This window comes from Ruditapes philippinarum, unplaced genomic scaffold, assembly GCF_026571515.1.
Source record: "Ruditapes philippinarum isolate M1 unplaced genomic scaffold, ASM2657151v2 ctg348_1_1_1_1, whole genome shotgun sequence".
NCBI lineage: Eukaryota > Metazoa > Mollusca > Bivalvia > Venerida > Veneridae > Ruditapes > Ruditapes philippinarum.
In genome coordinates, this window is record NW_026853775.1 from 138441 (window position 1) to 164489 (window position 26049).

The 26049-nt window shown below is 31.2% G+C and overlaps 2 protein-coding genes across 2 annotated transcripts; both read left to right on the forward strand.

Moving 5' to 3' along the window:
• Positions 1-5221: 5221 nt before the first annotated feature.
• On the forward strand, positions 5222-19473 carry LOC132737819 (membrane metallo-endopeptidase-like 1). The gene is made up of 15 exons (XM_060725171.1): positions 5222-5393; positions 8443-8618; positions 10191-10223; positions 10651-10812; positions 11869-11952; positions 12733-12947; positions 13615-13794; positions 14378-14488; positions 14848-14987; positions 15532-15625; positions 15933-16061; positions 16477-16575; positions 17462-17539; positions 18359-18462; positions 19377-19473. The coding sequence occupies exons 1-15, from the start codon at positions 5296-5298 to the stop codon at positions 19471-19473; spliced, it is 1800 nt and encodes a 599-aa protein (XP_060581154.1). The 5' UTR covers positions 5222-5295.
• Positions 19474-20148: 675 nt separating this feature from the next.
• On the forward strand, positions 20149-24776 carry LOC132737811 (neprilysin-2-like). Its single transcript, XM_060725164.1, has 7 exons — positions 20149-20197; positions 20984-21051; positions 21316-21446; positions 22322-22387; positions 22882-22980; positions 23288-23364; positions 24670-24776. Exons 2-7 carry the CDS (start codon positions 20988-20990, stop codon positions 24767-24769), a joined length of 537 nt encoding a protein of 178 aa, XP_060581147.1. The 5' UTR covers positions 20149-20197; positions 20984-20987; the 3' UTR covers positions 24770-24776.
• Positions 24777-26049: the final 1273 nt, after the last annotated feature.

Below are 26049 nucleotides of genomic sequence, written 5' to 3' on the forward strand. Positions count from 1 at the left end.
CTATTTTCTGTCTTTTTTAAATTAGCGGAAATGAATTATCGTTCCGAATTTAATTCATTTAATTAAATGACCTTTTTGTTAATTTATTGAAATGTAATTAAGAGTTCAGAGATTGGTACTGTAACTAAAGGCCGGCAACCAAATAGGTCAATGTTTCTCTTAAGTGTAATTAGATGCAAGAAGGAGATTACTTTCAAGAGAATCTCGTGTGTGCATTAAATAAGATAGTTTGCTTCATTAATCTTTTTTGTTTATTTACAGAGTTTCAAAATAACTGTTTTAAGGTTAGTCTTTGTCAGTTTGCTTGACTTAACAAGAAATGTTAGTTGTTGATTCATCCTCCGCGAAATCTATTTATTATTCTGTAAAAAACAAATGTTTTTATTTTTTTAACTTTATTTGATTTTTTAATAATACTGCACATTTGTAACTTCGCTTTTCATTGTAAAGAAGAAATCTGCAATTCACGGCAAATTACACTCTAAATAATTCCGAAACTGTTTTAATTTAGGCTTTTCGGCAGAATGAAAACTGTTTAACAGAGATTTTTCAAACTTTGTATATGATCTTAGCATATGAAGAGAAAATGAAAACAAGATTATCAAACTCGTGTTTGAGTTATCTGCCCTTTAAATATGCAATTGATAAATTAAACATTCTACAATGTTGAAAGTTTGTTATTTATATGCGTTTTTTTTCACGGTATATACACATACAAAATACATTTTTTTTTCAGCATTAAACATAAACATAAGTATAGAGCCAATACAAATAAAGATGCTCAGCGACAAACATATCGAAAGAAATATATACGGTAAATTATGATAATGTGAATGAATTTCTCGAATTTTGATATGTATACAGGTCGTCAATATATGTATGTTCAAGAAATAAAACCGATATATTATTTCTTCATATGCTTGTGTGAAATTTGCTTAATTAAACTTTAGCATAGGTTTGTTAAAACGAGCAAAATAAACCAGTGAATACGTGAAAAAAATCTAACAGAAACGTGTTTTTTATAAACGAAAAGGTCACCCAAATATATGACGAAAAATTGTTTAAGCTCATCACAAAAAATAGAACGGAGAAGGAATGTCTTTTCAATTTTTTCTCTATTCAATTTTAGGGATGACTTAAATGTCGTTGACTTGTATGTCAAATATAATTAAATATCCATTCAAAAGGTATCATGTTACACCTCCAATTATCTCGTCCAGATCTTTGCTCTATTAGATTTCACCTTGATGTAGTGAGGTCACAGCGTAACGAATAATAACAATTCAATATTAATTAAACATTTCAAAATGTAAGCACAGTCACGATGTCGAGAGCAGTGTTGTGGCCCCACCCCATACCACATGACCATTGCGGTGTTGTTATTTTTTTTAAGTTGTTGTTGTTTATTTATTATTATTATTCTTTTTTTTTTCTTTTTTTTTACATTTTCATGTTTTCTTCTTCTTTTGTAATATGGTAAATAACTGCTAGATTTAAATCATAAAACTCATATTATTTTTTTATTTCTTTATCAAATATGACCACATAAAGTTTTGAGGCTGAAGGAAAAGTTGTATGTTATAAGTGTACGGTAATGATAAAGAAGTTACATGATATTGAAGACTTGAAGCAAGGGGTTTTTCTGCTTGCCGTATATACATATGGAGGCTATTCGTTGCCAAAAATCCAGCCTTGTTGATCCGAGTTGAACAGTTTGTTAATGGAAAAAATACAATTGTATTTCTTTGTATGTAAACTCCAATGTTGCATACTTGGATTGAGTTTGCCGATTTAATATTGTAAACATGCATTTCAACAAAATACATTCTGTTAAACGACAAAACATTAACTGATAGTAGCAATGCCAAGTGTTCGAATACTCAAAACAGAAGTTACATTCTTAGCTTTACATTGTCGAACCATCATGATTCAGATCAGCATAATCCAGCTTTACACGTTTTTCAATAGGAGATAAAATAAGCTCCGCCCATTTTCCCGCCCACTAAATCATCGTAAATAAACGTATTTTCCGCTCATTTTCGGTATTTACCGTCGGCGACAAGAAGCGGCGTAGTTTCCGTTTATCATACCTTTTAGGTATTTAGTTACTAAACATAATTCACTTGCATGATTGCCTTCAATCAACATCAGCGGACTTTAAAGGAATATAGGCATATAAGTTTTAAAACGTTGTAGGCACCACATTTCCTGGAAAAAGAAACTTAAAAAAAAACAAAAAACACCTGGTTACATACTGTCTGAGGTTAAATATTTTTCAAGGAAGTGAAAACTATTGAACGACAAATAAATTTTACTGATGGTATTCCAATTTGCATAGGAATGAGTAACATTTACAGTTAAGCTGCTACCTTACCACTTTCAAATTTTCAAGTCAACATCTGATAGAGATTTTTGATACGACTAATTACTAATACAGACCAAATTCTGGCTGTTGTCTTTCCTAGTAGTATTATTATATTAGTGACCTTAATTCTGGCGTCTGACTTGACAAGAAAAAAAACTTTTAACAATAGTTAAATTATAACCAAAGTTGTATGTACCCTTTCGTACATAACTTTTTATTTTTACTATATATTTTCCCATTTTGTTTTCAAATAAGTAAATTTTAAATGAGTCCAAATGTATGTATGTTGATTATCAATTTATGTATACCTTTGTTTTTTTTATCTTTTAAAAACCCATCATTAAAAAACTTAAAAAAATTTTCTTGAGTTTTTCATGCAAAAAGTGTTTTTTGTTTTTGAATTCAAATCTAGACAGCAAATTGGGTACAGAAATGACACATTATAAACAATTTTAGAGGTCTTTTGTTTCAACAAATTCCGCCTTTTACATATTTTAACAAAAAAAACTAAAAGACCAAAAACCTCCAATGGATTTTGGGAAAGTAAAAAAGGTTGCCAGGATACCTGAATATTTATTTAAATTAAAAGGGGAAAAATTCAAAAAGGTTTGGTTAACAAGGGAATTTCGATAAAAAATTTTGTTTTTTCGTGTTAAAACACTTGGTCAAAAATATGAATTTTTCTACAACCCAACATAGTCCTTTAAAGAAATAAGGCACAGGCTTAGGTAAAGAAAAAAATATGTTTAAAAGTATTGCCGTGGCTCACAAAACTCTAATATTGATACCAATGATATTGGTGTGTGTCATTATATATGGGAAACATTTCCTTATGTTATTTCACCAACTTTAGTTTTTGCATATTATTATGCTCATTATCAGTATATACGTTGTTACATTTTTACATTATATCTTAACCAATTTTGCATTACTTGAATATCCTGTACTAGAATACGTTTTAACAAAATCAGAGGATGTTCAAAGTCAAGATTGATATAAGTTTCTATAGAATTTGAAATATTTTTGTACCAGCAAGAGTTACCTCTCTTTATATTCTGCTTTCGTGAAATTGGCTCCACCTATTAATTTTCGTCTATTTCCGTAATAATTCCATATATGGAAGTTGCAAAATCGTTTACAAATGTTAATCGCGTTAGAATGTAAAAGGAAAGTGTGGTGTTGTAAACCTGAGTGCGTCAAGTTGATGCAGTTACATTCTCAACGTCATGATGCACAGCATTAAATGTATTGTGTACGTTCTATCGTTTACATTTCTACATGTCGCAAATTTGAAGTTATACATTTATAAATAAAGTTTGCAATTTATCTAAGTTGCATGTAAACAGCTTTCATTTTATCAAATCGAGACAATCAAAATGCTTAAAATACCAGTCAGCATGTAACTCTCGGATCGACAATTAGATTTTTACTAATCTGTTTAGTAGAACCGAAGTATGCATTGTCAAGTTTCAAAGGCTGGATTTTTGGCAACGAATAGCCTCTATATATACACCCCTAAAAATCCTTCAAAGTCACGTGGTCTTGACGCACTGAACATTATGTAAAAGGGTTTTTCAAATAACAAAATAATGAATACGATGATTATAAGCAAATAAATAAGAAACTAGAAAAAACTTGAAATTATGCTAGCAGTGGCGGTACGCGTTACACACAGATACAGCAGGGTTAACCGAGAAATACATACTTTTTTAATTAATTATATCTCGTTCTTTAAAGTTAATGCAAAGTACAAATATTTTGACAGACTATATAAGATTTTGGAGTTGGTTGCTTAACTTTTAATGCCGGCCAACGACAAAAGTATGGTTTCAAATATTTCCTATGTCGTGTAAATAAAATTATCAATTTAGAAATGTTAAAAAATTGGCAATATCATATAACAATTATAATATATATAAACATTACATATTTTACGCTTGGGTTCAGTTTCATTTCAGTGATGCTTTATAGGGTGTGACGATTTTGTATCAAGCGATTTATATTTGAGCCGCGCCATGACAAAAACAACATATTTGGTTTGCGACCAGCATGGATCTAGACCAGCCTGCGCCTCCGCGCAGTCTGATCAGGATCCATGCTGTTCGCTATCAGTTTCTCTACTTGTTATAGGGTTTGTAAACGAACAGCATGGATCCTGATCAGACTGCGCGGACGCGCAGGCTGGTCTGGATCCATACTGGTCGCAAACCCATTATGTTGGTTTTGTCATGACACGGCTCATTTATATTTTCAGTTGAGGTCACGTTTAAATGTGTGAATAGAAAAGAACAAACATGTTTTTTTTTAACTTATTTTACTCAAAAGTTTGCTACACTTTCGAATAATCTAAAGTAATAACATATTTTAAAAAAGTGATTTTTGATAATTTTCCAGGGAAATATTGAAAAATAAAAACTGTTTTTTTCTGCCAAATTTTTAACAAAGCAAAAGTTTTTTTTCCATTTTTTGGCATGGGCAGTTTTATCCCTGTACAAGTTTTGGCAAAAAGAATAAAAATTTATTTATTAAATACCCTTTTAAAAAATCTTGAACCCCTTTTTGTAAATATTTAAATATCTTTAAATTTAGTTAAAATTATATAATTTGATTGTGTTGGATACTATAAGCTGATTCAAATATTCTCGAATCCGTTTCTGGAACCAACCAGTACTTAGCAATGAGTGTAAAGTTTCTTGCTCATGCGGTCAGCAATCCTTAGATATCTAGTTTGACGAGTTAACCACTCGGCCACGCCGCCACTATCTTAAATTTGAAGGACGTCAAATTTATTTAATTCATTAATATGCATTGTTTAACAATAACGAATTAACCCGTTTTTAATTCATTTGTCAAAGACTTAATTAATTCAAATCATTGAAATACATTCATCTGCACGTTGTTCGCATGATTTTGATCTAAACAGATGAACAATGGATGTGGGTCATGAAAATAAGGGATACGACAAGAAAGATGTTGAACAAGGAGATCTTGATTTAAACACAGCAAGAGCAAACCAGGTCAAACTCAGGTAGGATATATTTTGTATAAAATATTTAAGTCGCTTTCTTTCTTTCTTTCTTTCTTTCTTTCTTTCTTTCTGTCTTTTCCTCTTTTCTTTCTTTCTTTCTTTCTTTCTTTTTTCTTTCTATCTTTCTTTCTTTCTTTCTTTCTTTTTTTCTTTCGTTCTTTCTTTTTCTTCCTTATTCATCCTCCTCATTTTTTTCCTCCCTACCTCCCTTCCTCCCTCCCTCCTTCCATCTTTTTTGTCTCTTCTTCTTTTCCTTCCTTCATTCCTTCCCTCCTTGCTTTTTTCATTCCTTCCTTTCTTTCTTTCTTTCTTTCTTTCTTTCTTTCTTTCTTACTTCCTTCCTAACTTCCTCCCTTCATTCCTCCCTTGCTTGCTTGTTCTTTCCTTCCTTCCTTTGATAACTAGGTTACTTAACCAGGAGGAAAGAGTTCACATTCTAGAAAAAGGGTCATTTATATGATCAATTCGTGGTTGGAACAGATAAAAGTAAAGAAAAATCGTAAAACGTCATTAAGATCACATCTAAGGATCTATTTAAAGTACTTAAAGTACTTAAACTTAAGTTGTATAAATAGCAATCGTAAAAGACATGTTCTTATAATTTAGGAAATGTATAAATATTCTTTAACCAAGTGAAACATTGAATATACCATGCAATATGTTATTATTGTTATCTCTACAACGCTGGATTTTGATTAAAATGTTTGACAAATTATAATCATAAATAGTTTTATTTGGATAGTTAAGGCCTAAGCATTTTCAACTCGTGGAATTTGTATGGTTGTGTAACAGGGTTTAAAATGTGCAGCCTATCCGGGACTTCAAACCGAGACCCTCGAATTACCGTACTGCGGCTCTACAGACCGAGTTATCCGGTGGCTTACACACTACCCACCACACCTAGTATATGTTAGTGTTCATCAATGGTGTTCTACAGAAATTAGAAACATTCTCCGGCCGTTATCGCTCCAGTCGTAATAAGTAAACAGTTCAATACAGTGACATACAACTATTTATTATATTGAAATTCATCCTATATGGTACATAGAGCATGTAATATTAAACTCAGAGTTTTTTATCATCCCATCTTGGGAGCCAAATGTCTCAGAGTTAGAGAGAATAGGCACACTGAACCCGAACCCGGGACCATCGAATGCCGTTTCGAAGCTCCTCTTCCAATTGAGCTACATTTGTATTATTAACCTCTTATTGGTATCAACTCTGTATAGGGTATAGTGTAAGTCATGGCCACGCGACGTTCACCTATGCTTATTAGTGGTCAGGTCAAAATCATTACACTTGTCATCATTTTTAAAAGTATTTTAAACTAGTTACAACGACAAATTTTCAGGTGTGTTGCTTTAAAACTTAAGAAAGAATTGTAATTTTTAGCATCTGTTGATATCATACAATGAAAATACCTTTGGCATTTATGAACATACACGTCGAAAATGTAATTTTCCTTTTTTTGATATAAGGAAAAATAAATACATTGTAACACGATATCGCGTTTCGGTGTTCATAATAACCTTTCTGTTGAAATGTGTCATAAGCGTACCCTTTTTAAAACGTATCACATTTTTTTTAAACTTTACGCCTGAATTAATACTTTCAAAAGTTGTTTCTACTGTGGGCAAAAGTTCACATCTGTTCAGTGATTGATGAAACGTTTTATATGTCATATTTATTTTACAATAAGATATTTTTTTATTTAAAATATGTACGTCAAACTCGACAAAAGAGTTTATATAGTTGCGACATCATACATCCATAAAGAAAAAAAGTTTATATACTTACCATCCATTATTGTGTAAATCGTTACAATTTACATTAAAATTATTGTCGTATTTGATTATAGATCCTGTAACACATTTTTAATGGTTTTATTTCATAAATTTGATGCTCAAATTAAGATTTGTCAATATTGTAAGTTCCAATAAGCATTATTTATGAAGATATTACCGAATTTAACATTTCATGTAAATAAAGGGAGTTAATTAGAAATTTATTTTCAGTCAAATTTTTCAATAAGAAATGAATGCATATAAATTATTGATTAAATATAATGTGCACAATTATTTGCAGTACACATTTTACATATTCTTTGATGTTTGAAAATTCTTTTATTTGCATAATTATATACATATTTTTTTTGCAAGTGTGGTATACATACAGTAACAATATCAATCACAAAACATACAGGATCTTTAAAGATCGCAACCAACACAAATTGAAGATACAATCTAAACATTCATGACTTTGTTATAAATTTGGTAAAGACATAATAAGTAATGTATTTGAATGAAATTATATACAATAAAATTATATATAAACAAATTCTGGGAGTAATTTTTATAGATGATACATAATACTATGCAGGCAAAAATAAGCTTGTCACTTTATAACTACAAATAAACAAGAAATAAGTGCAGGTTAGATTGTAATATTACTTTAGTTGGTAACCTTTTTTCAAATGACCTTACTTGAAGACAATCGATTACTTTATACCCTATTTTAACATACTTTACATAACAGCACGGTAAGCAATGTTTTCTTATATATTACATTTTATCATCACGGAATAACTATATATGCGTCCATTTGAAAATGGCAAATAAATGAGTTTTTACATACTCAGTGAGGAAAATAGACACATGTATTACAGTTTAACGATTATATTTACATTTCTTGTTTTATTATACTGGCAAACCATAACGAAAAAGAATAGAAGTCTCGTCTGACAAAATATATAATAAAAGTAAATCGACTTTAGGTTTAAGCTCGATTCTAATATAAAGTTGAGCTTATTTAAACTGCTCTCAAGTCAACTCTCAAGTTGGAGCTTTTAAGTATTGGTGTCAAATAAGGAAACATAGCTGTGGGCAAGGAAGGGCTCGAATCTAAAATCCCTTGGCCAATGGAAATACACTTATATTTTGAGGCCTAATCACTTGATCACTCAGCACTCCTTGACAATAGTAAAATAATTATTTCAATATTTTATAGATCTAGAAAATATGAAAATAAATCATGTACATTTTTATTTCAGTTTCAAAAAGGATGGACCTATAAAACGAAGAACTAAGTGTGAAAAGGCATTGATTTTCTTCTTAGTGATTTTCATCTTGGTAGTTATCGCGTTGGTTGTTGTTGTGTTGGTGCAAAAGAACAAGATTGATGACGACAAAAGTGTTAAAAATGACGTCACTGCTACCAAAGAACCCGGTAAATTACATTTTTCATATATCTAATTAAACATGTCGTTTGATAAATATTGCTTTTGTTCTTTTTCTATTAAGAGGAGACACAACTAAGTTGCAAATAAATAAGCATATTATCCCGTATCGTTCTTTTTTTTAACCAAACTTTGGTGTTCATTACAAGCAAAAATGATGATATACATTAAAGTGCAATCATGTAAACATGACATTGACATACAGGAATGTAACTAGCGTTACGCACTTAACTTACGAGCGTATCATTGATCCACGGAAACGAAAATTATTTTCTTTTTATGTAAATATGTGCATGTATATACATATTATACTGTATAGCTATGGACATATTGCTTACGACCGTTTCGTAATTTTTATTAAGAATTATTCATATAATCAGAATAAACCATCTTTGTAATAAATTTTCAAGCGAAAAAAATACTATGTATATGTTAGTGTTCATCCGTGCTGTTCTACAGAAATTAGAAACTTCGGCGGGAGCGATAGCGACCGGAGAATGTTTCTAATTTCTGTAGAACAGCTACGGATGAATACTAACATATTTAGTGTCAAACTTTATTTGGCCTCATTAATATTCATTTTATTACGTCACTACCAGTCCGCTTTACAAAACAATTACCTGAAAGGTGGGTTTAAAATTTGACCTTATAAATATGCACGATTTACGTCACTTTGCGCGAAGACAATGTACCCCTTGTGTTTCAGTTGCGGCATATGGCTGATCAATGCGAGTTTCCATTTGCTCGATATTGAAACATAAATTTATTTTCAAAATTTTTTTTAGATGAGTTGGATAATTGTTACCTGATATGATTTATATACTTTGATGAATTGGACAACTGATACTCAGTAGCTAATATCCTATATGATTTATACATGTATACACTAATTGTCATGTGTTAACACGAGGTCACGTAATATATTTTCCAAAAAAATAATGTCTACTTTCACTTTCTGTCTACTGTACCGAAAAAAAAGTGAATAGACACACGTGACTTTCCTCTTAGTTATGTTAATTAAGATCGTTTTCTACATTCGAAATATAAAATATGAATTGACTTTTTGTATTGGTTTTTACTTTAACACATGCAGTATCATTTTTCGCAAAGACGTCGATTTAAATCTAAACTGCATGTATATCCTTTATCAATAAATGCAAAAATAATGTAGGTTGACCTTTTGACGTCATTTTGACTTAATTAATATTCAAAAGCGGCCCACGAAAGCGCATGTGCAAATTTATGCTAATGACTATTTTTACAAACGCGATACTATGAAGCACTATGAAAAATAGAAGGCGACTATGAACAGTATTTGATATAGTATCGACTTTTGTTCTTCTATGAAAATTAACACTCATTATTTTGAAGAAATACAACGTTTCCATTGGATGACAAATAAAGTTTGACACTAAGATAGATTTCTGTACATCATGAACACCATTCGGTGAAATTCATGAAGTAATTCTTATCAAAAGTAAACCGTATATCAATGATTTCAGAAACTTTAACAATTCATAGGCCAATTTATAATAACTGCATTTCTCGTTTTTCATATTTAGAGATATGTCAGACAGCGGATTGCGCCCAAGCTAGTAAGTGTTTTATAATGTGTTTTTTAGGAAGTTGAAATTTTTAAAATATGAAAAAAATATTATTCCTAACTTCAGTTTCGGATCTCCTTTATTTATATATCAAATCATTAATATTTGATCTTAAACTTTAGTACTTTGATTCAATAATATATTGATTGATTGGTATATTTGAGTTGTACATGATTGATTGATTGATTGATTGATTGATTGATTGATTGATTTATTTATTTATTTATTTATTTATTTATTCGCTTTATTGAATGATTAAATATTTGTATATTGCTATATTGTTTGATATATTGATTGATAAATTGATTTATATAATAATATGTATTAATAAATTGTTACGAATACACATGTTTTTATTGATTTATGGATTGATTGTATATTGATTGATATATTGATTGATATATATTTTGACCCTCAGGTGCACGCCTCATTGCAAGTATGGATTTGTCCGTTGACCCATGCGAAGACTTCTACGAATTTTCATGCGGTTTGTGGAGGAAAAAAACGGTTATACCCGAAGCAAGTAGTTTCTACGGCACGCTATCTGAAGCTTACGATGACATTCAGGTGACCAATAAATGTGAGCACGACTTTACAGACTACTTTTTACTCATCTCTTTTTCTTTTTTTAAAGATGCATCATGCTCAAATTTGATATTTGAAAATAAAACTGATAATTACTTTACAGTCTCATTTGAAATGTAAAATAAACATCTTTTGACCTCTCTTCTGACCTCTCTCGATCCCCGGGAGATGCTTTGGTAGTTTAGCGCGGAGGAAGGTAGTCTAGTACTGGTGTAACTCTCCAGGAACGATGGTTAGGAAACTACCTGGCTATATGATTGAAATACTGTTGGGAAAGGGCGTTAAATGACCCAAACAAACAAACAAACAAACATCTTTTGAATACACTCAGAGAAGATATGCTATGTTTAAATCTCTACAACTAGTATGATGACAAAGTGGCATTTAAACAAAACTGACAATATTTATAAGAATAGACCAAATTAATTTGACAAGTTATGGGAATGCAGCTTTCTTAACATAGTTTTTACATTCACATACACACATAAGACATATTCAGGAAAAATTTACTAGCTTTTTTCATTGATGTTTTATAATATTAGAATAAAATATGATGCGGAGGTTAAGGCTTTGTGTCTATTATAAGTTATTTAGAAATAAGACAATATCATTTCAAATGCCTATAATAAAGGAATACTCATGTTCATAAATAGAATTATTATACGTATCGCCATGGTGCGGTGATTTGTGTCTGATGTTATACGGCTGTTATACGCCCGTAACATGCTTTATTTGACATAAACACACTGCGATATCTCAGATAATGCACCCATCTTTGACAAAAGGAAGCGTTATTTCAAATAAAGCACAGTTACAGTACACTCGATTTATGTAAAACAGTGAACGTAGACAAAAACACAAGGGTCACTGGACTGTGCCAGTGACAAAGTTACCAATTTTAAATGGATATAGGTGATCTCTCGGAAGCATTAATCACAATAAAATGACACGAGCATTTCAAACTCGGCTTGATAAAGTCTGAACATGAGGGATAATGAAACATTTAACATAAAATGATACTATAACTTAACACTTTGACTTGTTATTCCAGACCTCCTTGAGGATATGACATCTTATCAAGGTATACCTGCTATAACTAAAGCAAAGGATATGTATACATCATGTGTCAATGTTGGTAAGTTGAAAATTTATAACACAGGTAACAGCGAGAGATTTACATTGTAACAAAAAAGATGAGCGTTTTCCAACCCTTGATTTTTTCAATGAGAAAATATAACAAAATATTCTAGAATTTTAATATACTACAACAACATAAAAAAATAACAATGATATATAAAAGTAATACTGCTGAGCATGCTATAATAGATAGATCCTTACTTGGTCCTATCCTGTCTAATTCAAATAATCAGATTAGTGCATTACAATAAGAAATTCACCACAACCTTTTTAATAACAAAAGAGCATAGGTTAAATCCATTGTTATTCAAAAAAAGGCCATATGTAACCTGTCTTTCATTGGTCAGTCGCGACGTTGACAGACAAGTCTGCAGCACAATGTTGTTTAAAAGACTGCTTTATACACTTGTTGATTGTTGAGCTTTGTTTATATACAATGTAATTATATTTCATAGGTTATATAGGTATAACATAACTGGTTGCATGCTATATACATGTAGACAGGCTTCCGTGATTATACAACTGATACATTTGCATAAGGAATCGAAAATACAATACAAAAACTTAAGACATACGTATTTAGAAACTAATTTTAGATTATCATTAATTTTCTAACACTGTAAAACAAAAAAAATAGCAAAGATTGCACAGTATTATGTTATTTTCAACCTTATGAGATCGAGTTATTCCATTGCAATGATTTACTCATCTTTGATTTCATTCAAATAGAATCGAGGAACAAGGTTTATTACTACTACTCATATTTTGTTTCTTTTAGACAGAATCGAGGAGAAAGGTTCTTCTGTAGCTATTCCTTTATTGGAAGAACTCGGGGGTTGGCCGATCCTTGGCACCGGCCCAGGAGGAAACTGGTCCGAGAATGAATTTAGTTTGTCAAAACTTTTGATTTCGCTTCATCAGTACAACAATTTTCCTGTCATTGGAATGTTTGTTGGTTATGACGATAGAGAATCAAACAAGAACATCATACATGTATGTTCATTCTTCCGACATATTATGATTTTTAGGCACATTTCCGTCTGTAAAATAAAAACACTGCAGAATGAGCTTAAAGTAGTTCAGCAAAGCTAAATCAGTCACAGTATATGTGGTATTCTTTTTTTTTCAGGGTAAAATACTTTTTTCACTGTTACGCATATTAAGATAAGGAAATGCTTTTTAGCTAAATATTTTAATGGGATAGTATCGACATCATTTTACATATAGAGGATATTGAATGAGTGTAAGTTTATTACTGAATTTATTGCACGAGTTGAAAAAATTATATTATGCGAGCCTCTGGCAAGCATAATATTATTTTATTCAACGAGTGCAATGAATTCAGTAATGAACTTACACGAATTTAATATTCTAATTATCACCTACCCAAAATAAAGACCGTTTAAAGTGAAACAAGAGTCATTTTCCGTTGACGTGCATATAGTAGGATGCTAACATTTAGCGCGTCTTTACACTATGTTTGCATTACGCAAATGACGTCACGTCAAAATATATGCACGGCTGTGCAATACCATATTTACGGAGTCGCAAAATCGGCACGGGTGTGTGATAATTTCAATTTAATTTTTTTTTTAAATTATATATTTGAACATAGACTTTAAAGGTAACAAAGTCCTTTATCTTCAATTCTTTACTTTAGCTTGATCAACCATCTCTAGGACTTCCAGGAAGACTGTATTATTTACAAGAAAACTTGTCTGAAATGCGTGAGGCATACGTCACTTTTGCTTCATCGGTTGCTCAGCTATTTGGAGCGGATCAGACAGCCTCCGAGAGAGATGTTCAAGATATTTTGGCTCTTGAGACAGACATAGCAAATGTAAATCATACAACTTTTGCAGTATTTAGCAGGTCTTCATACTGACATACTGTTTTTACAATTAATGAATATTCAGTTGCAAAGAAGTGCGAACCAGGAATTAGAATTTGCACGGTTCTAAGCTTACATTTAAAGATATTAGAGCGCATGTTCTCCCTTTGTATTTTCCCATTTTCCACTGAAATTTGGAAATTATCCTGGGAAAGTAGAAAGTCTTTGCACGCAATTAAGCTGCTTTTTTTAAAAACAAGCTGTCAGTGAAAAACGATTTTTCAAAAGAATTGAAAATTTATATAAAGATATATTAATTTTAATATAAGACTTTTTTTTTCATGTAATAAAAAATGAATAAAATCTTTATAAAACAATTTTTGTGCTGTTTCTTTTCTTGCTTTTTTTTAAAATTTTTGGTTTTTGTATTAACTGAAGAAAGTAAAACCAAATAATACAAAGCCTTTTCTAAACAGACAGTTATCAAACTATCAAATGACAAAGCAATTTATAATAGTTATGTAACATTCAAACACATATTTGACTATTACTTTCTACTTCGGTTCTTACTGCTTTTCAAATGTGTTTGTAGATATCTACAAGTATGGAGGACCGACGAGATACCACGGCTTTATACAATAAGATGTCGATATCTGAGTTGAGAGAAAACTTCACTGAACCAACTTCTAATGATGTTATACAGGTGTATATTAATTTTATTAACATCAAAACTGCAATATCATTACCATTTAACAAATTCTATCCGTTTAGATTATCATTGCGGCATTATATGGTTAATATGTTCTAAATTACTGTGTCAGATAATTTCTTGAAATGTTAAATAATTTATAGCTGTATTGTCAATTATTACCCGTGACTTGAAAGAAAGTCTTTGTCCGTCTTTGTGTCCTTTCATTTATATTGATGCCCTGCTAGGTGCCTAACCAATTAAATGAAACTTTAATTAAGGTTTTATTATTTATTGGCTCTTTACATATATGAACGTACAATTAAGAAATAAAGTAAGTCATAACAAAGCTTTGTACAACTTTTCCATTTCAGTTTAATTGGTTTGAATACTTAAGTGGGGTGTTTGATTTAGAGAACGTCAAGATAGCAATAAATGAAAGTGAGCCTGTCGTGATATATGATGTAGCGTACTATAGGAAATTGTTCAGTGTCCTCCAGAAGCACGGGAAACGGTACATGTTTTTATATTGATGTTTAAGGGTTTCTGAGGTTTTCATCCCCACCCTAACCTTTTAAATCTTTTAAATTAGCTTGCCGATCTTCCTTTTTTTGAAGTTTCAGTTATCAGTGTTTTGTTAATGAAGATGAAAACTTTAATTAAGTCAGCCAGCAACAGGCAGTCTGTCTGGACAGCTTGCACGGACCATTTGCAGCTGTAATGTGTTGCCTCTTACTCCATTTTAGTAACTTTATATTTTCCTCCCTTCGGAATCCACATTATTTTACTTGTTTGATACTGTAAACTTATCGTTACGGGTGTAAGAAATATTTGCTGCGCATTATATTGTCTCACACGAGTCAAAGATTCTCAGATATCTGTTTGTTTACATTGCTGTCGTAAGAATTTTCCTTCCAAGAATTTCAATAGCGTAATCTCTTCAGTTTCTACATTTTTATAACCTTAAACAGTTGATAATCGCCGAACTTGAAATATCGGGATGGTAGGGTATGAACATGAAATTACAATGGCAGCTTCTTCATTTTCATTTCCTATAGGACCCTTGCTAATTACATTGTGTGGACCATAATGCAAAATCGAGTAGGCAATTTGGACAGTAGATTTCAAGATCTTAAAACAGAATTTTCAAAGGTGGGCTTTTATTCAACCTACATTTTAGGGAATATTTTGAGAACAAATGATTACATATTCTTAATCTATATTTCCTTCTGCAGTGCACTACTTTTTCTTATGTATTAACTTTGTTGAAATGATTATATGATTTAAATCTCGTTCTTTCATGACATTTAATGAAACTGACATTAATTATATATTGGACATTAGATATATTTAGATCTTTTACCGTTGTTGGTTTTTTATTTATTTTTTGAAATATAAATACGGCATTTTTTAAACTTGTAAGATTCATATTTTGACATAATATTCGTTTATTTATAAGGTTTTAAGTGGCACTACAACTCAAGAAGCTAGGTGGAAAACTTGTGTATCTTACACAGAAACGTACTTTGGAATGGCTTTAGGGCACATGTTTGTCAACGAAACTTTTGACGAGACAGCAAGGGCAGAGGTTTAGTATCTTTATAATATATTTGTATTTTTAGTTGATAATATTGAGATGCATGTTTCGCTGTTTTGTCTTAATGGTATATAAATAGATAACGTAAAAGTAATAATGCAAACTTTGTGCAACACATGGTTGATAACCCAATGATTGTTTCCCAAAGTAAAGTTGCAAATTTTGCCAATATCAATATAAAAAAACATACGCAAAGAAATTGTGAATTTTGCATTTCTAACTAATCATTTAATATCCTATGAATAATACAAATCTAACAGAAAACTATCGGTAAGACATAGTTCAAGTTTAGTCTGTTCTTAAAGAATTTAAGGACTGGAATAGGAAAGTTCTAAGTATAGAATGGTACACTCTTTTTACTATATAACGTGTATAATAACACATGTAATATTATAACATTTTCCAGGCTCTTGAAATGATAGGGAATATCCGTGGTACATTTAATGATGAACTGGAGAACATTGCCTGGATGGATGATGCTACTCGAACAGTTGCTAAAGAAAAGGTAAATTATAATACCTTATAACACATGTAGATAAAGTGAAGTAATATTTGTAATATCTAATATCAATTCCTCTTTAAGTGTATGCCTCCTAATAAAAATATAATAAAACTTTGGAACAGGGGTGATCTATCAGAAGTAATGAGGCAACAATATAACATGACAATTGCACACCTGATTATAATGAGTCATTATTTTGAAGTGGATACATTTTTCCATAAGTATTTTAAATACTGAAAAAAAGAAAATATATCATTTTTATATTCTTATGACTATCTTGGAAAAAAATGTTGATAGAGTTGTTTAGTATGAACAACAAATGAATAATATGATGAGTAATAATATCTTATTTAATACTACCATCGTAATTGTAAATGGTTTTACTGACTTTCCATTATTTAAGACATTTAAAGAAATCTTTACATTCATAACGCTAAATTTAAATGACTCAAATTAAGTATAAATTTCAATCATGAGTAAACAGCAATAAATGAGAAAATGAACAAATTCACTGCTATGTTTTAAGCCAAATGAAAAAATCTTCCAATTATATTCTAGTTTTTACTGATTTTGAAGGAAAATCCGTCAAGAAGTGAGTATTTAAGTACACTTACAACGTTTTAAGGCACACAAACCCTGTCGGGTTTCTTCAGATAGCTCCCAACCAAGAGTGGTGTGTGCTCATACATATGGAAAACATTCCATTATGTCAGTTCTTTGCATATTATTATACTCACTATTAGTATCATGACGTTCTACCAACGTCGTTACACACTTTCTGATATCTGTAGACCTGTTTACCGGTCATTATGAAATAAAGACAATATGTTTATCGAAAGTTTGCAAATCAGAATACATATTGTAACTTATATCTGGTTATGGTTTTCAGGCTGATGCAGTTAAGGAATGGATCGGATATCCAAGTGACATTTTAATTCCAGAGAAATTAAACAAGCTCTATGAAAACGTAATGGTTTTGTATTTCATTTGTCTGTACCTAATTTTAGTGCTTCGTGTACAGTTTTGTAGCACTGAGCTTAATGTTTATCAGAAAACAACTAAAACATAAATTAGTAAAATTTTGCTTCCACGACATTCAAGCTAACCTAAACATATTGCGTTGTTTACAGTATTGTATTTGTGTAATATCATTCTATCTCGTCACTATGACTTGTGTCTGGACTCTTTTGTTCTACGGGATTTTCCGTCAGTGAATTGCATTTTTTTCATGAATGTTTTAATCTACATAGTTTCTTAGATTATAAACACTACTGTAAAGATGGATCCGTTGCGACAAGGCAGAGTGCTTAACACGTCGGACTAGAACTCTAAGGATCTCAATCCGAGTATCAGAGGCAAGCCGTTGTCTCCTTTAGCAAGAAACTTTACACTCATTACTCAGTGTATGTACTGGTTGGTTCTAGGAACGGATTCGAGAGTTTGTCTACAAGTTATAAACTTCCTACTCAATCAAACTTTAATAAATTTTGTATAAAACAAACAGCATCGTTTTCTTACATAACTAGTTCAGGCTGTCAAACTTATGAAGTGAGTAAACTATTCTATTGACACAGAACCAAGACAACGTATTGCGTCTACTGAGGTATAAATGTTTACATACACAGTAGATCAATTTCAAATGCATTATATATTTCTTAAAAACCAAAACTTTAATTATAAAGGAAATGTTTTGTTATTTGTTTTTTAGCCCTAGTAAATGACAGAAATGAAGTTTTGAAAAGAATATAAATACTGTATTAAATAAAATGTAAAGCTACATTTTCAGGCAAGTATTGACGGAGACGAATATTTCAAGAATGTTTTGAATAACTTGAAAGGAGTAGCGGCGCATTCTTTAAGGCAGTTGAGGAAAAAATTCAACAAAAATGAGTAGGTGTATATTTTCTTATATATGAGTAACAAAATGCTTAACAAGACATGTCATTCAGAGCTCTTGTACTTACTTTTAATCGTATATTTACTAGACAGTATAGTTTTAAACTTTATTGAAAAGTCTTTGTCATCATATCTAGATACGAATATGTCGTAAAAGGTCATGGTGATAATGGGTTACAAATGTACCAAGGACATCCTTTAAGCTTGGTTTGATCAGTATTCAATAGACTTACACCGGAATCGAGAATATTTCGGTTTTCCTCTAGCTAATCCGAGCAGGTACAAGCAAGCATTGAAAATAAGCGCAATAGGTTGACTTATTTATAGTGATCGGTAGTGCACCGTCAATGTTTGAATGTACCTAGAGATTAGCTTGAACCTTGCCTTAAAATATTCAGAAGCCATAAATGATATTTCATATTTAAACATGACATGTTGAAAGGCTTGAAAGAAGGCTTTCCTCGTTTGAATTATTTATATCATCGTATAATCAAATCATAAATCTACAAACAAATGTTGTGCATTTTTTTAACAAAATCGTAATTTTTACCCATTTTACGATAATGTTATTTCAATAGTTATCTTCTTTGTGTTTATTTATTTATTTATTTATTTTGTATTGTTGTTTTTTTTATTTTGTTTTTTACGTCTGATTATTAATCAATCAGATATGATTTTTAATCGAAAGCATTTCGTTGTATGAATATAAAAATGCCATCGTCCTTGGATGCATATAACAGACGCAAAGAAAATTTAAAGTTCGGTCAATTAACTGCAATGATCCTAAAAGCTATATTGATATAAATTATTTGACTCCTTAGCATCATGGTATCTTTCTTTAATTAATGTAATAATCACATTTTTACGGAATAGTGTATTTAAATTATAAAATATTTATTTCTGTGTAGATGGACCGATCCACCTTCCCAAGTAAATGCTTTTTACAGCGCAGTGCGGAACACAATAAGCAAGTATAGATTTCTATATAGTAAATTTTCCATCTGAGTACTATTATTGCCCATCACCCCTGTGGGTTCGAATCCCAACAGGGACTTTGGATTCTTTCATGTGAGGAAGCTATCCATATAGCTTACGGAACGTCGGTGGTTCTAATCAGGTGCCCGTTCGTGCCTGAAATAATGCACGGAAGGGCACCTGAGGTCTTCCTCCACCAGTAAAGCTGGAACGTCGCGATATGACCTATACTGTGTTGATGTGACGTAAGAAATCCCAAATAATATTTATATATATAAATTGAGGTAAATTATTTAATGTGTCTGACCACGAAGCAGGTGCATGTATAAACATTTTAAATTAAATATTCATTGTCAATGAATTTTAACAAGCGACTGTTGTCCATGTTATTTTCTCCAAAACATATGTTACTATATGTTCATTATTATCTTACAAATTACTGGTATACATGATTACCGAAAATACCGGTAAACTATTTTTGTGAAAATAAAATTGAGACCAAGACAATAAGCTAAGATTCTTATAAATTGTATATAAAGATAACAATAGACATATCTTTGCTAATTGAATAAACATTGCTCCTCGGTGTTGAAACAAACACAACTTTATTTCTGATCTGGACTGCGTTTTGGGGTACTTTTGTGTTTCATAAAACGATCAAATTAAATAAATAATTATTTTCTTTTTTACTATTCTTTTCAGTTTTTCCTGCAGGAATTCTACAGCCACCGTTATATAGCAAAGATCAACCCAAGTAATGGCTCAAAATTTAGTTACTAATCATTTTTCTCATTTAACCTTTAGTTAAAAGATTTCATTTGATCAATACACATGTCAAGCTTAAAGCTGCACACCTCCAGATGAGCAAAACTATTTTGATAATATCAAACCTGAGAAAAATGAACTATGATTTTTGGAAAAGAATAAAGAACATTGAAGTAATAATTTACATGTTATGTGCAAATAATGACCGATTTTTCAGTATTTATAACTATACTGTGTTACTAACACAGTAAAGGCTATTTTGTATATTTTGACCTCTTTATTGTAATAAACATGGGTTTTAAGTGTCATTGATACTGTGTAAATTGCATTCTTTTGGTAACTTTATCACAATATAATACCATTAAATACATTTTTTTATTTTCATGAAAATTAGCATGAATCAGGATGCGTGCTGCTTTAACGAAGAGTTACTCGCAACATTTAGTTATAAGTTAAAACGATTTGTTTAAACTCTGTTAACATTGAATTCAGATTAAAAATGTTTATGTTTAATGCAAATGACCATTTACAAAATTTTAGTGCACGCGCTCAGTTCAATGTTGAGAGCATGGGATTTGTAACCTAAGGGTCTCTTGTCCGATTGACAACTGACTTCCCGCCGCTTATCTAGAAATCATTTCGGACTAGTGGTTGGTCACTTTCGGTGTCTTTTTATCCCTGTGATGCAGTTGGATAGCTTGAATTTGCATTTAACTGTAAACACATTGGAAAATCCCAAGATTTTTGATTTCAAATAATTATACATGTATTTTAGATCAATGAATTATGGTGGAATAGGTTCAGTGATCGGACATGAACTAACTCATGGTTTTGACGATCAAGGTAAGGGCAATAATTTAAATGATTGTTTGCATAATTATTGCACTAAATGTTTTCGCAGATGATAACAGTTTTACATATCGTATAATAGCACACTATTACAGAAAACCTCACATTCAAAAAATCGATTTTCAACAGAAAACTTAAGTTTTATAAATAAGTATATAATTACCTCTTTAAAAAATGCAATTCATAAGAAAAAATAGAAACAGAACAAAATTTACAAGGTATATAACTGTAAAATCAGAAATTGTTTCTGTATTTCAGGCAGACAATTTGACAAAGATGGTAATCTAAGACAATGGTGGGATGATTCGGTTATTGAAAAATTTAAAGAGAAATCCCAATGTTTGATTGACCAGTATAGCAAATTTTACGAACCAGTTTCCGGTTTAAATGTAAGATTACTCTTAAGGTATTCAAACAAATGTCTGGGAAATCATTTGAGCCGCGCCATGACAAAACCAACATAGTGCGTTTGCATCCGCGCAGTCTGATCAGGATCCATGCTGTTCGCTTACAAACCCTATTACAAGTAGATAAACTGATAGCGAATAGCATGGATACTGATCAGACTGCGCGGATGCATGCTGGTCGCAAACGCATTATGTTGGTTTTGTCATGGCGCACCTCATTTATTTTCAACTTTATATAGAGATACATATGATGTTAAAAGACCAATGACAGGAGTTTTACCAAACCAGTCAACACCTTTGTGCATTTCGGACACACTTTTAAATGTCTGATTTTCAAACAAAATGGGTTTATCTCAAATTGCTTTAATATTTAAGAAATTACACATCTAATTAAAAGGGAGATAACTGTGACCGAGGTAAAGATGAAATTGTAATTATAAATAAATTGGTTTAATTATTCAAAACAGTAAGTGCTCGAATTATGTCCGTAACATATATCTTTATATATTTCCATCGTAATTAATTTATATATTTTCCAGTGTAAGGTATAAATCTGCTTAATAAAAACTCCAATAATTTCCTTAAAGAATTCACATTGTTATAAATCATTGGTTTGAGATTAACATCAATTGTATTATTTAATCGTTTATTTGTTTTCTTTGAATTCCTTATCAGTTCCAAATCATTTATCATTTAAGTGAATAACCTGACCGTGCTCTGCCTTGTGCCCTGTCCTGTTTTTGTTTGGGGCTTCCTGGGATTTTGCCACTGGTTCTTGTTGCTGGGTCGTGTGAGGGTTGCGTTCGTTGAGCACCGCCTTTCCTTGTTGATCTGGTTTATCATATTGTTTGTTACAGGTAAATGGTATAAACACACAAGGAGAGAATATAGCTGATAATGGGGGAGTGAAACAAAGCTACATGGTATGGTATATTGTTTTTTAAGAATGTAACATTTTGTGGTTAAAGCTTTTTGCTACTATTCTATTGAATCAAGACTATGTGGTGAAGGGGTTGTTATGGGTTGATGCATCAGAATTGCAGAAACCGTTTTGCTTCTGCGTAATCGTAAGTAGTGACTAAATGGTTTCGAAAAAAAAAACTGGAGTCTATGCATCTCTTGGCTCCAGCAGGTGAGGTGATTTTGACCCCTGGTTTTGCATTTGTAACACCGAAAAATCAAAAGCCAAAAGCATTTTATGTTTTGGCGCTATATGACATAAACCGCGTTGATGTGCCGTAAAACCAAACAAACATTTGGTTGATCACTCTTCTTTGTCTAACGTATAAACCCTTAAGGTTTTTGTTAAATTACAGTCTATTAAAGTAACATTTTGCTCATATTTGCGCTGCCAAGTTGATTTCAAAGAATTCAAAACTGTTTGATAACAATATAAAAGTATTGGTATTTATTCCAGGCATACAGAAAATGGGTGGAGCAACGTGGGAGCGAGGAGCCTACATTACCAGGGCTTAATTTTACAAATAACCAATTGTTCTTTATCAACTGGGCTCAGGTTTGTGAAACATTTAAATTGAATATACAAGTAAGGTAACAATTGTGTCATTAAATGATTTCTTAAGTATTTTGTTGTGGTTTTTTTTGTTGGTTTTTTGTTTTGTTTTTTTGTTGTTGTTGTTTTTTGTATACTTTAATTACTAGAAACTATAATAGACTATTTTCTGAAAGAAATATTGAAAGGCATGGGATGGACGAATACGAACATATTTCTAAATAACTAGCTAAAAGGTTTGTATTTTGTCTGATTTTTTTTAATGTCATGTTAAACAAAAGATGTAATAAACTGTTTTATTGTATCTAAGGTTTGGTGTGATAACACACGGAAGCAAAGTTTTATCAATTTGATAACCACGGGTGTTCATAGTCCAGAACGATTTAGGTACGTCTATGATTATCTCGTATTTCATTTTATTTTTAAACTTGCATAGCACAGTCGAGTTTTTGCTTTATTGTTGAGTTGGTAGAAATTTTGAAAGAAGTTTATTGGTTTATTTGATATGAAATTTTCAAATGGTGAACAACAAGAAATTAAAACGGAAAGGGATTTATTCGAAGTTGATATAAACATAGTATTACAAAATTAATGTAAAGCCAACAACGGGCATAAAATAATGATGAGACAATTGAAAGGACAAGAAGCCTTAACATACAACATAATGATATAAAAGCCCTCAAAAGTTTCAGTATTTGACTGATTTAAAAAAATTAACTATTTGATATTATGATATAAAAGCCTTACACGTATTATGACAAAAACAAACAGAATTAATTTAAGGACTCTTATCTTGCCATTGAACAATATTTGATCCCTAATGACGGGAAACCGAGCAAATGTGTAGTCAGTCAGTGAATGAGTAAAAACAACGATCTGATTAGTTGAATATTAAGAGCTCTGAAACGCTATCATGTGTGTCCAAGATTCAAATTTCGATCATGCAACGCATATTTTTAGCCGTAGAAAAACTACGGAAGGTGGAAGACCTCTTCAGAATAAAGAAGCAAAGATTAATAGCTGAAATATAGACTAGTTTGATATTTAATTAAAATTGAGTCTTGTTTTTAGAATTAATAATCTTTTGGATTTTGAAATGTTGATGTCATATCTGTCTTAAACACCGCAGTGCTATGTACCTGGTGTTGTGATCATGTTCTAATATCTTATACTGTTTTAACTTTTGCACTCAAATGGGCGTGTTCACTTTTTCAATCCGACATTGTGTGTATTTGCTTTCATTTATACTCGCCACTGGTTGCCCATATAGGCGAGTCCTCCGGAATGTATAAGTCATTTTAGACTTTAGAGGATAATGCAATTACAGGTACAGAAAGATGCCCAAATTCTAGAAGCTTCTCCTGGTTCTTTAGCGTGCCAAGTGTTTAAGCACCCATACAGAGGAGCTTGATTTAATGTCTCATCCGAAAGACTGATTAGTAATTTTAGTTGGTCAGCCCGGGAATCGAACACACTATGTTGAGATTACAAGTCTTCATCATCTTTATGCAAAGTTTCAATATAATTACTGGCCGAATGTCAAACAGTCTAGACCATTTTTAAGCGGCACGGATATCCCAGCTGATCTTGGTCTTCTTTAATGGTCACATTTGAAGAATATGTTGCATTTTATTATAACATTGTCTGCGTCTTAAAACTTGTGTTGTTATTGTTTTTCATTGTAATTTTCAGAGTAATTGGAAGCTTGCAAAATTTCCAAAATTTTGCTGATGAATTTGGTTGTAGAAAGAATAGCGTGATGAATCCAGAGACGAAATGTTCAGTGTGGTAACAGCGGACATGATGAAACAGGAATACTAAATAAACGTTTAAATGGAAATTAAATAATTAAAACAATCATATATTAATTAGCTGAACAATGTTTGTTGTTGTTGTTTTTTTTTCTCACTTTTTACATTTGTTTTCTAAAAATAAATTATTGAACTAAAGCTTTATTTGAATTATTTTTCACATAAACCAGTTAAAAAGTTTCTTATAATGTAAAATGAGTTTTAACACAGCTTAATTTTCAATAGCAATTAACGACATTTTGCTGGCTTGAATTCGACGACTGTTTTATGTTCCCATTCGGATATAAGAATTTTATTCGCCGGTATTTTAAGGTACCATATAATGTTTCACAAAAAATATTACACAGAAAAAGTGGTTATAGGAAACGTATGCCACTTTTTCTATCTATAGTTGATTTGTATACATTGCATTTTGTCAGTATTTGTTAAGGGCATAGTGTATGCCCCTATAGCAAATAAATATGCATTTAAATAAAATTTATTAATCATACATTTGTATACATTCATAACCATTTACGTTTTTTTATAATTTCATATTATGATTTGTTTTCAAATTGAATATAGATGTTGCATGTACTATAATCAACTTAAAATGTCGTTTAATGAACTCATAATAAAATTATAACAACAAAATAATGGCTAGTTATTTTTTATGAAACATATCGGTATTTGTTTGATTCATATCAAAATATCATTGTTCCAGTGTTGAAATTATTAAAGCAAAGAAATCTCCATTTTAGAGTAAATAACTGATGAATTATATCCACTCACCATTTAAAGGTAAATTACTACTCGCGTATCCGAACCTGAAGAAATGAATACAGGTGGAAAGCCGTGATTCGAGATATACGCATGCTTAATCATGCATCATATATTTTTAACAGCACAACATTTTTCTTTCATTAAAGTTATAGGGTCGATAGTATGTATCAAGATAAAACTTTAACCATAGTTTTAAATATGCGACTAAAGATCAACAAGAAAGAGTAACATTCACCCATAGCCATGCCTACTCCCATCCGCAAAAAAATGGAAAAAAGACAAAAATAATATCCTGTCATACAAGGCAATGTAAGTCGGACAACAAATACGGGTACGGGGTTTATATGAAGAGTGGTGAAATGTAAGGGAGCGTTGAAGGGGGATATGTCGGCAAATTTATTCATTATTACGGACACATATCAAACTTGATGAAGAAAATTAGAATGTGCGTGTGTCCGTCAAGGAAAATAAGGAAGCGGACTGAAATGGAAAGAATCAC

Bases quoted from the DNA above. Each gene is read 5' to 3' on its own strand.
- LOC132737819 (XM_060725171.1), top strand. From the start codon at position 5,296: ATGGATGTGGGTCATGAAAATAAGGGATACGACAAGAAAGATGTTGAA. The intron at 10,224-10,650 runs GTAAGTGTTTTA...TTTGACCCTCAG, and splicing joins AGCGGATTGCGCCCAAGCTA to GTGCACGCCTCATTGCAAGT. The intron at 16,062-16,476 runs GTTTAGTATCTT...AACATTTTCCAG, and splicing joins ACGAGACAGCAAGGGCAGAG to GCTCTTGAAATGATAGGGAA.
- LOC132737811 (XM_060725164.1), top strand. From the start codon at position 20,988: ATGAATTATGGTGGAATAGGTTCAGTGATCGGACATGAACTAACTCAT. The intron at 22,388-22,881 runs GTATGGTATATT...TATTTATTCCAG, and splicing joins GAGTGAAACAAAGCTACATG to GCATACAGAAAATGGGTGGA. The intron at 23,365-24,669 runs GTACGTCTATGA...TGTAATTTTCAG, and splicing joins CATAGTCCAGAACGATTTAG to AGTAATTGGAAGCTTGCAAA.